This window comes from Cyanistes caeruleus, chromosome 8 (genome assembly GCF_971803275.1).
Source record: "Cyanistes caeruleus chromosome 8, bCyaCae1.hap1.1, whole genome shotgun sequence".
Taxonomy (NCBI): Eukaryota; Metazoa; Chordata; class Aves; order Passeriformes; family Paridae; genus Cyanistes; species Cyanistes caeruleus.
The window spans coordinates 14,176,485-14,188,495 of NC_141708.1; the positions used below are offsets into that span (position 1 = coordinate 14,176,485).

At 59.2% G+C, this 12,011-nt stretch overlaps 2 protein-coding genes across 6 annotated transcripts in view; both read right to left on the minus strand.

Moving 5' to 3' along the window:
- Window positions 1-742: 742 nt before the first annotated feature.
- HPS1 (HPS1 biogenesis of lysosomal organelles complex 3 subunit 1) lies at window positions 743-5,619 on the minus strand. Of its 3 annotated transcripts, none has more exons than XM_086899364.1 (18): window positions 5,390-5,619; window positions 5,144-5,281; window positions 4,934-5,076; window positions 4,574-4,682; window positions 4,223-4,383; window positions 4,044-4,146; window positions 3,838-3,942; window positions 3,677-3,746; window positions 3,505-3,572; window positions 2,776-2,943; window positions 2,525-2,701; window positions 2,390-2,457; window positions 2,133-2,255; window positions 1,966-2,031; window positions 1,628-1,772; window positions 1,418-1,531; window positions 1,206-1,288; window positions 743-961 (listed from the first exon to the last, which is right to left on the minus strand). In XM_086899364.1, exons 1-18 carry the CDS (start codon window positions 5,486-5,488, stop codon window positions 799-801), a joined length of 2,103 nt encoding a protein of 700 aa, XP_086755490.1. In that variant the 5' UTR covers window positions 5,489-5,619; the 3' UTR covers window positions 743-798. The 3 variants fall into 3 exon arrangements, with proteins under 3 accessions (XP_086755490.1, XP_086755491.1, XP_023803404.2); XM_086899365.1 differs by having other exon boundaries at window positions 3,838-3,915; window positions 5,390-5,600; XM_023947636.2 differs by lacking the exons at window positions 3,505-3,572; window positions 3,677-3,746; window positions 3,838-3,942; ... (4 more) ...; window positions 5,144-5,281; window positions 5,390-5,619 and adding an exon at window positions 3,037-3,121.
- A 245-nt stretch (window positions 5,620-5,864) lies between these two features.
- HPSE2 (heparanase 2 (inactive)) overlaps window positions 5,865-12,011 on the minus strand; it is a 106,958-nt gene continuing 100,811 nt past the window's right edge. For 2 of the 3 annotated variants that reach the window (XM_086899519.1, XM_086899517.1), the window contains 3 exons: window positions 8,126-8,271; window positions 7,020-7,166; window positions 5,865-6,937 (listed from right to left, as the gene is read on the minus strand). In XM_086899519.1, the coding sequence (XP_086755645.1) occupies window positions 6,772-6,937; window positions 7,020-7,166; window positions 8,126-8,271 (459 nt within the window). In that variant the 3' untranslated portion in view covers window positions 5,865-6,771. The remainder of the gene's footprint in view (window positions 6,938-7,019; window positions 7,167-8,125; window positions 8,272-12,011) is intronic. The other variant, XM_086899518.1, reaches the window with a different exon arrangement.

The window sequence follows — 12,011 nt, forward strand, 5'->3', positions numbered from 1 at the left end:
AAGGGGCAGTTTGGGGCTGAGGCTGGCTCTGAATCCAGCACTATCAAGCAGCAGGGCAAATTCCAGCTCAGCAGGACGGGTCAAAGGCCCTGTATTGGTCCAGTGCTCGCTGAAGTGCCATCCCCAGCTCCAGCAAGTGGCATGGGAGCAACAAGGGGCAGTGGCTGCCTGAGTCCCTTGGGGCTGGCCCCACTCCCAGCAGTACTTGAGGTTTGGACGTGCACTGAGCCCAGACGTGCCTGGGAAACACATAAGCTGCCTCGGGATTTACTCGCTGTTCCCAGCTAAGCTCAGAGCTGTGGCTAACTGGTGCCTGGAAGTGTGGGTGCAGGGAAGAGGATGGAGGATAGGCTGCACCTCCCCAGAGCCTGCCAAACCCCTGAGGGCCCCACGCCTCACATTTGAGGGTGAGGGGGAAGGGGGATGTACCCTAGACCATTGCTCCACTTAGGTTTGGCTACACTATCTTGATTTCTGGCCAAAGCCTGGCAGCAATGCCAAGCTAACATTATAAACCCTGCTCTGGAAGTGCACTTTTTAGCAAGACAGTGATCTGCCAACAACCTCTCAGCCCCACTCTCTGCCAGTCCCAAGAGGCTGCTGGGTGGCAGTGAAAACCACATGGAGCAGGAAGAGGGACAGTGCCAGCCCTGGCCAGGCTGGAGGATGGGAAGGTTGCCTTTTGCTGCCTACAGGCACAATCCATGGCATGGCACACATACACCGAGAAAGCAACCCAGGCTCTGGGAACACCCACACACCCTCTTTAATCCTGGCCCCAAGGGGGCTGGAGGCAGCTCAGAGCAGAGGGATGCGGGATGGCTCCCAGAGGCGCCGGGCCAAGTCATAGGCCTGCTGGACCACGAGCTCGGAGGGGATGATGCCCAGGTGCACGGTCAGCAGCTCGTAGCACTTCACTACCTCTGCCTGGTGGTTCTTGCTGTAGTAACGCAGCAGCTTCCTGGGGAGGAGAAGACAGGGGCTTGGCAGGTTAAGTGCACAGAGGCAACCTTGTTCTAACAACCTTCCCTCTATAAAGTACTTTATGGACACAGGACACAGCAAAATGGCACCAGCCTGAGGAGATGGGCTGGTGCAACTCCAGTGACACCACAACACTGGCATCCTGGCATCGCTCACAGGGACCTGTGTGCTATCACAGCTTTGAGCCCTGGTGCCAAACCACAGGGCTAGCAACTGCTCACCTATAGTAGTCCCCTGCAAGCATCCCAATGGGAGCAGAATCATCAGACAGGACTGGTACCTCCATCACCTCCAGCTTGTAGCCCTGAGGAGAAATGACAGCGGAGGGCAGGAGCTGGGATGGGACCACCAAGGAATCAGAGCTGGCTATGCTTACAGCCCTGCTCCCTGTCCCAGGGAAAGAGGGGCTCAGCCCCTTCCTGACCCCACATACCATCTCATTCTCAAACCAGAGGAAATAGGAGCAGCAGTAGTCGCCATCCTGCAGCATCAGTGTTGTATAGCCCTTCTGTAGGTATCGCCGGGCCAGTGTGACCAGGGACCAGACCTAGGGGACAAGGGGCACCTGAAACCTGGGCAGAAACCCCTCCAATTTCCACCCTCTTCTATGGTTCCCATCCCACACCTATCCCATGAGTAGTACCTTTTTCTTGATGAAGGTGGCCAGGGGACCCTTGCCCAGCTCTGTGCTGGACTTCTCTGTCACACTGAGTGATGGTGCCATCATTTGTCCAGCTGTGCGGTCCACATAGATGAAGTGCACCAGACCAGGAAAGTCCTCCAGGTACGTGGGATGGGTTAAGGGTGTCCAACAATTTTGGTGCCCTTCCAGGACAGTCCCTGAGCCTCAGGAAACCACCTTTGCCCACTACATTCCTCCCCTTGATCCTGGTGCCGGGGTCGGGGTCCCACTCCCACATCTGCTACCCCCTTAGGGACACCCCTTTGCCAGGCTGGGTTCCCAGCTGCAGAGATGGGTATGACACCATGGTGATATTGCGCCTGCTCTTCACCAGCAGGAAGTCCCGCCAGTCCAGCAGCTTCTCCCTGCCGAGAAGAAGCACGGTGAGAGGCCAGGACCCACAATCCCCAACACAGCTGGGTGTGGGGCAGCCCCCTGGTGATGATCACCATCCCCATGCACTCACCTCATCAGCTTCTGAGCACGGTCCCGCAGCCCTTGGGACAGGCTGTGGTTGGCAGAGGTCAGGAAGAGCTGGCGGTACACGGAGCAGAGCTGCCTCTTCACGTTGGCCACTGACTGCAGCAGCCTGAGCCAGGGGACACAGACAGTGCTGGGTTTGGACACTGGGTCCCCAGCACTGCAGGGACAGCTCTGCTGGTCCCCAGGCTGGCAAAGGTCCCTGCCTGTTGTGAAGACTTTCCCTGGCTTCCCTCTACTCACTCTAGGGAGCTCCCAGGCTCATTCCGTGAAAATATCTTGTTCTTGAAGTCCAGCCAGGTGTTCTGTAACTAGAGAGACAGGACTGTGTCAGGCTGTGGAGAAAACAGGACAGGGTCCTCATGTCCCCACTCCCACCTGAATGTCCTGTCCACTCAGCTTCTTCACAAATTTGTCCATGCGCTGCCGCAGCTCAGCGAGGAATGGGTAGGAGCGTGCAACTCCCACATCTGGTCCCTCTTCCAGCTTCTTCTCCAGCACCAAGAAACCATCCAGGAGCTGGTACAAGGTGACAGCTACCTGGGTCATAGGGCCCTGCCAGGGAAGGGAGAGGTGGGTCAGGCAGGACTCAGGGCAACATAGATTCCCTCACCTCTGAGGTAGCTCACCTTGGTCAGTAGCACAAGGGAGATGCCTGGCCAGAGTGGGAGGCAGTGCATGGTGTGTGGCAGCAAAGGGCAGTAACCTTCCCGCAGGCTGGCATCCAGAAAGATCCTTCTGGGGTTGGAAGCTTCAGGGACCAGAGGCCCTAAGGTCTGGAGCAAGTCCTCTGCCATCTGGGAAGACAGGGGAGAGGTTCAGTCCCCTGTGGGGATGGGACAGCTCACACCAAGGATGCTCTGCAAGGATGCAGCATTGCCTGCCATTACCATTGAAAGCTGCAACCAGGAATGACAGAACCAAAGGAGCTGGAGGGGCCATGTAGCAAGAGATCAGCAGTGAGGAAAGTGCCCAGGTACCCCAGAGAAGTAGCAGAGAAGAAGACTGTTACAAAGACAAAAGTTGTAAATGCCTTAAACCAAGGCCAGTATTTGCTTGCAGTGTGTGAGATGTTGCAGCATCCATCAGGGAAGCAGCCCAGAAAGCTCAACGGCAGCAGAGGGAGACACTGGACTGCTCTGAGGCAGCCCCACTCCCTCTCTGCTGACAGCTCCTTGTAAGCAATGCCTCAGAGAAGGAGATCAGAGCTGTCACAATCATGCACAACATGGGGGATGCAGGGCACCCACAGCTGCAGCACAGCCAGAGACGAGGGTTGAGGACCAGAAATCACAAAGGGCACCGGAACAGGCTGGTGAAATGTGGAGCTGGGAGGTGTTGTGGGACTCCGTGCTCACCTGGACGTCTGCAGCATCCACCTCCCCGATGCTCAGGATCTCAGCACCCTCTGACCAGCTCTCGCTGCCTGCAGAGAACACCGCAGGGCACCCTTCCAGCCCCTCTCAGAGCCCTGGAGCCTCTGCAGGGCTGGGGGTGTGGGGCACGGCTGCTGCCCAACTGGGCACTCACCTGTACTGTGCTGGCCTGGAGAGGGTTCAGGTGTGTAGTAGACCTCAGGCACAGAGAGATCATCTGTGTCCTGCCAGCAAAAATGAATGGCTCAGCGATAGCAATGATGCAGACAGCCCTTTCAGCATCCCACCCTGCAGCTCCTGATTGCAAGGACTCACTTGGTCATCTGAGTCCTTCTCTGCAGCTCCATGGGAGCCAGGCCCACTCACAGGGATGCTCTCACTTCTCTTGGGTCCCTGAGGGAAAACATTCCCTGGTGTGGTCTTTCAAAAAGAGGAAAAAAAGCCCCTAAGCCCCAGCTGTCAAGGCATCACCCCATGGGAGCACCCTGACTTGCTGCACCCCCAGTCCTGCTCTGAAGCACCTGTGGGCCAAGCTCCTCCTCGGCGCTCTGACTGGGGTACAGGTCCTGAACCAGGAGGATGAGGACAAGCAGGTCGGCTGAGCGGATGGAGCTGGCGTTGCGGCTGCAGGCCCGAGAAGGAAAGGGTCAGCTGGGAGGAGAAATAGCTGCCCTGGGGAGGGTGGTGGGGATAGGCACACCTGGAGTAGAAGGCCAGCAGCTTGGTGTGTACCAGGAGGAAGGCATGGCCCACTTCATCCCCACCACGTTCAGGGCTGGTGTTGATGTACTGTACCACCTGTCGCTCCAGGAACTCGATACACTGCTCGCACAGCTGAGGATGGATCAGCCGCTCCACGGCCTGGGGTGCAGGAGGAGGGAAGGCTGCTGAGCTCTCTCAGATCCTGCCAGAGGCAGGTCTGAGCTTCCACTGCTCCAGGGAGCTGCCCTACAGTCCCTAGCCCACTGCATTTTCCCACATCCTGGGACTCCACACAGCCTCCCACCCCCGAACCACGCCAAAAATAAGGGACAGCCCAGAGCATTGGTACCTCCACTGCAAAGCTCTGGTCCTCCTCCCGCAGGTGGCTGTAGGTCTCCAGCAGGCCCCGCAGCAGGCTCCACACACGCTCCCGCTGCTCCGAATCAGCCGGACGCAACCTGCAGCCATCACAGAGCGTAAACTCTTAGGTGGCCGTCACCTCCCTGTGTGGGACACCAAAACCCAGCTCCTGGCGTGGGGCTGACACAGCAGAACCGAGCTGCAGCCCAGCAGGCAGGGGGTCCTGCGGCAAAGGGGGGGTCCCAGATGGAGACACCCACTCCCACCCCCGTGCTGAACGGAGGCACCTCAGGGCAGCCACCGCAGCAACCCGACATGCCACCCTGTGCCGGGGGCTGTGCCCGCTCACTCCTTGCGGATGAGGTGCGAGTCGAGCGTGACGAGGCCACAGTGAGCCTCCACCAAGCGCCGCAGCACGAACAGCGTCCGGCGCAGGTCGTCCTCGCTCTGCGTCCCGTCGCCGTTCACTGCGATGTACAGGCAGTCCCCGAACTGCAAACCGGCAGCGGGGTCAGGCGGGGGCCGGCCAGGGGTCCCCGCTCCCCGGTGCCGGTCCTACCGTGTGCAGGACGTGGAGGTGCCGCCCGCCCTCGGTGGCGAAGCAGGTGTAGGTGTCGGAGAGCTTCTCCAGCAGCGCGGCGCAGGAAATGATGAGGGGGGCGAAGAGGGTGTTGAGGCTGTCCTCCAGCGCCGGGCCCTGCGCCACACTGTCCCGGTCAGTGCGCCACACTGTCCCCCACGCGAGACCGCGCACCCCGTGCTCCCGCACCCGCACCCGCACCCGCGCCGCCCCGTCCCGCCGCACCTGCCCGGCCTGGGACGACCGCAGCCGGCGGAGGAAGGCGGCATCGGCCCAGTAGAAGAGCAGCTCGGCCGCGGTGCTGGCGATCAGGACGCAGCGCATGGCCCACGGCGGGGGGGACACCGGGACCGGGGGCACCGGGACCGGGCGGCTCCACCCGCCCCGAGCCGCTTCCTGCTCCGCCGCGCGTGACCGCCGCGCCCACGCGCGCAGCGCCCCCGGCGGCCCGGCGTGGCACTGCACCGTGTGACACCGGCACCGCACCGTGTGACACCGCACCGTGTGACACCGGCACCGTGTGACACCGGCACCGCACCGTGTGACACCGCACCGTGTGACACCGGCACCGTGTGACACCGGCACCGCACCGTGTGACACCGCACCGTGTGACACCGCACCGTGTGACACCGGCACCGTGTGACACCGGCACCGCACCGTGTGACACCGGCACCACACCGTGTGACACCGCACCGTGTGACACCGCACCGTGTGACACCGGCACCGCACCGTGTGACACCGCACCGTGTGACACCGGCACCGCACCGTGTGACACCGGCACCGCACCGTGTGACACCGCACCGTGTGACACCGGCACCGCACCGTGTGACACCGCACCGTGTGACAGCGACACCCTCCCTCCCGGCCCACCGCGGCGGACAGAAGACGCCGGCGCTGTTGAGAGCCCAACTTTATTACACCTCCGGTAGCGCCTGGGCGCGTCGCAGCTGCTCCTGCCCGCGACACCGCCAGTCTCTCGGACAGGACACGCTCCCGGCCCGCCGCTCCGCCCCTCTCCGCTCCGGGATGTATAATTTAATTATCAACATTGCCCGCCCGCCCGGGGCGGCCCCCGCGCCCCTGCCCTGCCCCGCCCGGTGCGCGTCGCGGCGGCCAGCCCGGCTGGCGGCATCCCGGCGGCAGTAGAGGGAGCTGCTTCCATGCGCTTGCTGCACCGGAGCGCTGCTCGCCTCCGGGGAGAAGGTCCGGCTGCTGGAGGAGTCATCCCGAAGGGCAGCGGGACCAGGGGGTCGGGGGGGTGTCCGTCCCGGGATACACCGGGGCTCAGCACCCCAACCCTCCCTGCAGCCAGTGGGCACCAGGGCCCGGGCGCTTCTCGCAGCTCACGGGACGGAGGGTGGCAGGCCGTGCAAATTGGCTGTCGCACTGCTCTGGCGGTTTGGTGGCCAGGGCACGCGGAGCTCTGCGGTCACAGGGCAGGAGTGGTGCCACGGTGGAGAACATCCTGGGGGTGAAGATGAGGGCATGGCGTGGAGCTGCCCAACACGGCCCCACGGCGAGGCTGCGTGGGCTGCCAAGGAGGCAGCGTGACCTGGGCAGTGCACAGGGGCAGGAGCGGGGCTGGCGAGTCCCTGGTGGGCCGCAGGCTATCGGTATCGGCAGGCCAGCGCGTTCACATTCTTCACCACGTAGAAGCTCATAGTCAGCGGGGGAATGACCAGGGTGCGGCCGGCCCGCAGCGGGCGAGGCTTCAGCTCGGGGAGAGTCCCATCATCCACCATGGCCAGCGGCTGCCCGTTGAGCTGGACCGACCTGTGGCACCAGGAGAGGGTCAGCACAGTGGCACTGAGGGTGGGATAGTGGTGGCAGTCCCAGCCACCAGCATCAAACTTACTTGGAGTGGAGCCCGTCCTTGCCGTAGGGCTGCAGCAGGTACTGGTGGACAATCTTATCCCGCAGCGTCCCTGCCAGCTTAATTTTCTTCCGGGAGCGATGCAGGTTGATGATGTAAAGCGTGATGGATCCCCGGACATAGTTGTGACTGCAAAGGGGAGAGTAGGAGATGAGAGCTGCACTGCCATGTCCCCAGGGAGCATCACCTCCAAGGAGGGGCTTGGGGGTCTCTGCAGGGACTGGCCTCATGCAGACATCCAGATTCACTATCCTGCCGTCCCTTCACGGGGAGATGCCACCGTCCCACCGTGAAGCTTGGTTCCGTGGCGACACCTTTAAACCCCCCCTCTTCAGCCAGCAGCACAAGAGGACGCTGCAACTCTGTACAGAGTGGGGGTGGCCCAGGACAGAGTGTCAGTCCCAGGACAGCTTCCCCCACTCCCAGCCCTCCCCAGCCTTGCGAGGAAGAGGCTGAGAACGAGGGGAGCTCTGTGCGTGAGTGGCGTCTGTCCCCGCCACCCCAGGCACCTGACAGACAGGTCAGACACTGATCCTCTGTCCCTTCCTAATCAGACAGCCTCAAACAAAAGCTATAGAGCACTTTGCACCTGTCAGTTACTGGACAAGGTTTCCTACCGAGCTGGAGGCATGTTGAAAGCATCTGGACTGCGTAAAGAAACAGTCTCTCCTCCTCCACAATAGCAACTTGTGTCCGCGGAGGAGGTGGCCGCCCCCCCCGGCTCTCTGAGGTGCTTTCAAAGACCTTATCAGCGAAACAATAGCCAGGCCAGGCTCCCCGGCAGCGCGGCCGGGCAGGTAACCCGACCGAGCGGGGCCCCTCGTGTGAAATCCACTCCCTTGATCTCTGCTGCCCAGGCTGCCCGGCGGCCACTGCAGCGCTCCCAGCCGGCCCCGTTCCCAGGCACGGCCTTGCCACCACTTTCATCCGAGACATCGCCATTCCTGCACTCTCCCTTCACTGTGACAGCGGCCAGAGCAGCACTCGAGTGATGCTGGGAAGCCAACCTGCCCCGGCGTGTTGGTCCCCGTCTCCTGGGATATCGCTTATCCCGCCCTGTATCCCCCAGCCTTCCTTGCTCCACTTACTTGTGGTAGCTGGTGCAGTGGGCGTAAATCCGGAGCTTGTCGCGAATGACTCTGCCAGGCCGGGGTTTCCTCTGCAGACCGGCCACATGGATCGCCAGCACCTTGGGACCAATGAGGCGCTTGTAAAGCAGGGACAGCCAGTAGTCCTGGGGGGCAGAGGGGACAGTCAGCAGCACAACAGCCCACCCTACTCATAGAGGGCATGGGCAGGAAAGGCTGGCTCCCCTGCCTGCAGCCTGGCAAAATTTTGGGGTGAAAATGTTGCACACCAGATATCTGCCTTGGGATGAGCTTTTTTTGGTGCAGTCCAAGCCATAACGGCATGAATCTTTCCTGGAAAGAGATTCAGGGAGGAATGCATTGCCCATGCTGAGAGACACAGGTACCCTCTAGAGGAGTTCAGGTCTTGGCTGGATTGCAGGGCCTGGGGAGCAGTGTGAGCACCCTTGCACACACCCATGGACCAACACACAGCCATGCTGTGGACCTGCACATCAGCTCCAGCTGATGCACACAGCGTGGTGATGTCTCTGGGGCAGGCTCTTCCCCCACTCTACACAGAGCTGGAGCACATGAGAACTCTTCCCTGCTCTTTGTCTCTGTTCATGGCACACTGGTTTTTGGGACTGCTGAGGGTGCTCATCTTCCCAGAGGTATTTCTCCCCTTTTAAAGCCTCCCGTGAAGCATGGGGAAGCCAAGCACTCAGGAAAGAGGAAATGCTCAGACCCTACAGACATGCATAAATGATGCAGCCTTAATTACGTCACTAATTACCACACACTACTTTTTCCCGCAGGCCATGGCCTCACACGGCACACAGGATGGGCCCCAAGCCCTGGGCAGGGAGGTGAGGCTGTGTGGTGACGGAGGCTGCTGCCGGCAGGGCCCCCCACTCATCCGCTGCAGAAGCTGGGAGGTGTGTGGTAAATGAAGCAGGGTTGTGGGAAGGGAAAGGGCAGGCTCAAGCCCTCGCCTGCTGTTCTGCAGGATGGGGCTCTGGCCCCACTGCTGCTCCAGGCACAGCAGGTGCTGCTGGGGAGATGGAGCCTCTCTCCCTGCTTCTCTGAGTGCTGCCTGTGGGTGCTGAGACACCTTCTCACACATGAGCACTCTGGATAAACGCCGTCTGAACAGCCTAGACTGGATATCCTAGAGGGACCGTGTGCCCCAGGGCAATTGGAGTAATCCCCCCTCTCTGCTGGCAGTGTCAAACATCCAGCAGCGATGGTCACCCTAGCACCAGGGGCTTCTCTGCCTGTCAGGTCTGACCTGCATTGTGAGGAGGAAATGAGTATTGAACAAGCACCCTGCACAGTGCCTGGGAAGGGCAAGGACCTGCCCGGTCAGGATAATGATAAAGGGCTTTTACATCCCAGAAGAGCATGTGGTTGGGAATGGGGTCTCCAGGCCCCCAGGGTGCAGGGCAGAATGGGCAGGTGGAAGTGCAGACATCTCATATAGACTCATCCATCCTGTGTGGGAAGCCCTCACACAGCCCCTGATTAACACACATTTTGGGTTAAGAGTTCAGCATATAAAACTGAGCAGTGGGGCACAGTGACCAGCACAAGGTGAAAACCCACCAGCCAGATTGGACTGCCAGCCCCATGCTCTTTCCAGCCCAGCAGAAGCTGATCTGTTCCATCATCACTTAGCTGCCAAAGAGAGATACAGACACACTTCTCGCTGTCTTGGCAAGATTTTGGCATAATGCTGGAGAAAAAGCCACCTTCTGTTCTCCTCTTGCTACTCCCAGCCAAAACCACGGGGCTTTGTGCCACACCAGTGTGGTAACTGATTCCTCTGCAAGCTCTGGGCCCCAAAGGAGATGTGAGTGTGAAGGGAGAGGCTGGTGTAGCCTGAGATGGCTCAGCCACAAGATCAAAGCTCTCAGGGAGAATGAGCTGCAGTGCTCAGTGCTGCTTATCTGTGTTGTCAATGAAGCCATGCCTCTGTCCCTGACCCTGCTGGCTGGTTGGGCTGCTCTACAGCCTGAGGATGTCCCTGCCTGCTCCAAGCTTCTGTGGGAAGCAGTGCCAGCCTTTGCTGCTCAGGCTCACCGCAGGCAGGAGAAACAGCTCTGCTGTCTCTCTGGTGAGCCACTCTGATTAGCAGTCATTAGATGAGTAATTACTTGAGTTTGCAGTGAGAAAATGAAAAGCACAGACTTCAGTGTTTAGCCCCATGGTCATGAGTTAAAACTAAGTTTGGTGTCCTGAGCTAGCTGCCAGTTCAAGCTTTTAGGTCATTTCTAGAAGCCTTCCTGAGGTTTCTCACCGCCTCTCCATAATTCCACTGATGAGATGCTGCTTTCACCCACAAGTTATGGGAGTGGTAGAGGCCAGACTCGCAGTGTCTGCCCTCAGAATTTCCATATGGATCTCAAGAGCTGTTCTGCAGGAGGCTCTCAATGGTCTTGCCTGCATGGTGAGCTGGCATCAGCAGCTCCAGCCTCCAGCTGAGCACCCACCCCTCTGGGCTGGGTGGTCCCCAGGGATTTGCTGCTTTGAATCATGAATGTCCCTCCATTCTCAAGGCTCAGCAGCAGCAAGGTTTGTAATGTGGGGGTCCTGGGAGACTGCTGAGCCCCATGACCTGCCCCAGCTGCTGCCAAATTTCACATCTCAGCACATGCTCTTCCCAAGGATTCTCTGAATAACCCTGCAGAGCTGGAAGCACTGAGCCCCAGGCTCCTGCCATGATGGCTCATGGGCAGAGCTGTGCCATCCAGCATCTCCACAAGGACACATGATTGTCCCTCTGAAAAGTGTTGGCTATGTTTTGTAAGCTTCTGGCCCAGCTAAGGATACTCAGCTTTTCTGAGAAAAACCATGCAGGTGCCATGAGATGGGTAAGACAGCAGTGATTTAGGGTGAGCTGTTCTGCAAAGTGTGAGGTGATCATGGCTGAGTGTGCAGTATTTCAGCACAGTCAATGCCTCCAGGCAGTGCAGGGACCACTGTGTCCCTCCAACATCTGCAGGAGGTGAGGGGAGAGCAGTGCTTTTACCTCCCCTTGCTGGCAAAGCTAGCTCCAAAGTCTCAGTTTCAAGAAGGATGTGAAAATACCAAAGAGAGTTCAAAGGAGGGCCAGAAAAATGACCCGGGGCTGAAAAAGGAGTTGTCAGCACTGGCCTCAAGGCGCTTGAGCTCTTCAGCTCACTGCAGGGAAGCACTGAAGACAGCTGCAGCTTTTCGCGTCATCGCAAATCCACTTGTGTGAGGGGCCAAAATCATGTTATCTGCAATAAATTACCAAGAACTGGTGACACCAAGCACTTGGATGATGAATTACACACACCTAGCATGACTGAAACAAACCTGCTGCGGACAGACACTTTCCCCAGCTGGGCTGGTGCTCCAGGGCTGCTCCTTCCACTGGCATGAGTGAACCCCAGCCAAAATCATGCCAGGGCTGTTGGGCTTCTGCAGCTACCAGCTCCTGTTCAAACAGGACCAGCTTGGGAATATAGTTGCTCTTGAAACCCAGCTTGGTTGCAACCAGGGTGGCTTTTTCACTGATCAGTGACCTCTTCCTCAGCCCCTGACAGCAGCTGGAACCTGTTCCCATGTGGCACACCGTGTGCAAGGAAGTTTCCCAGGCTGGCAGTGCCCATACCCCTTGCAAAGACGTGCAGTGTGGTGCTGGACATCCTGTCAGGGGCAGTCTCAGCAGTGTCCAGGGAGATAGGTTGCTCCAACCTGTGCAACTGCAGAAAGGATTTGTCTTTTGGAGTCACAGAAGACTCTTGTTGTGAGGGCTAAGCCAGCAGTACAGCTGTAGCAGTAGAGGAATCTGGTTTGTTATTAGTCCCACAGGAACTGCGGGATCTTTCTTGGTTTAATTACTTTGCAGACTCATCAAGCAGTACTGCAGGTGAAGAGC

What these genes read in the sequence shown, in the direction of transcription:
- HPS1 (XM_086899364.1), bottom strand. Translation starts at nt 5,488, where the DNA reads ATGCGCTGCGTCCTGATCGCCAGCACCGCGGCCGAGCTGCTCTTCTAC. An exon ending in CCACCTTCATCAAGAAAAAG is followed by an intron (nt 1,532 to 1,627) that starts GTACTACTCATG and finishes CTTGTCCCCTAG; the next exon opens with GTCTGGTCCCTGGTCACACT. An exon ending in TCTGGTTTGAGAATGAGATG is followed by an intron (nt 1,289 to 1,417) that starts GTATGTGGGGTC and finishes ATTTCTCCTCAG; the next exon opens with GGCTACAAGCTGGAGGTGAT.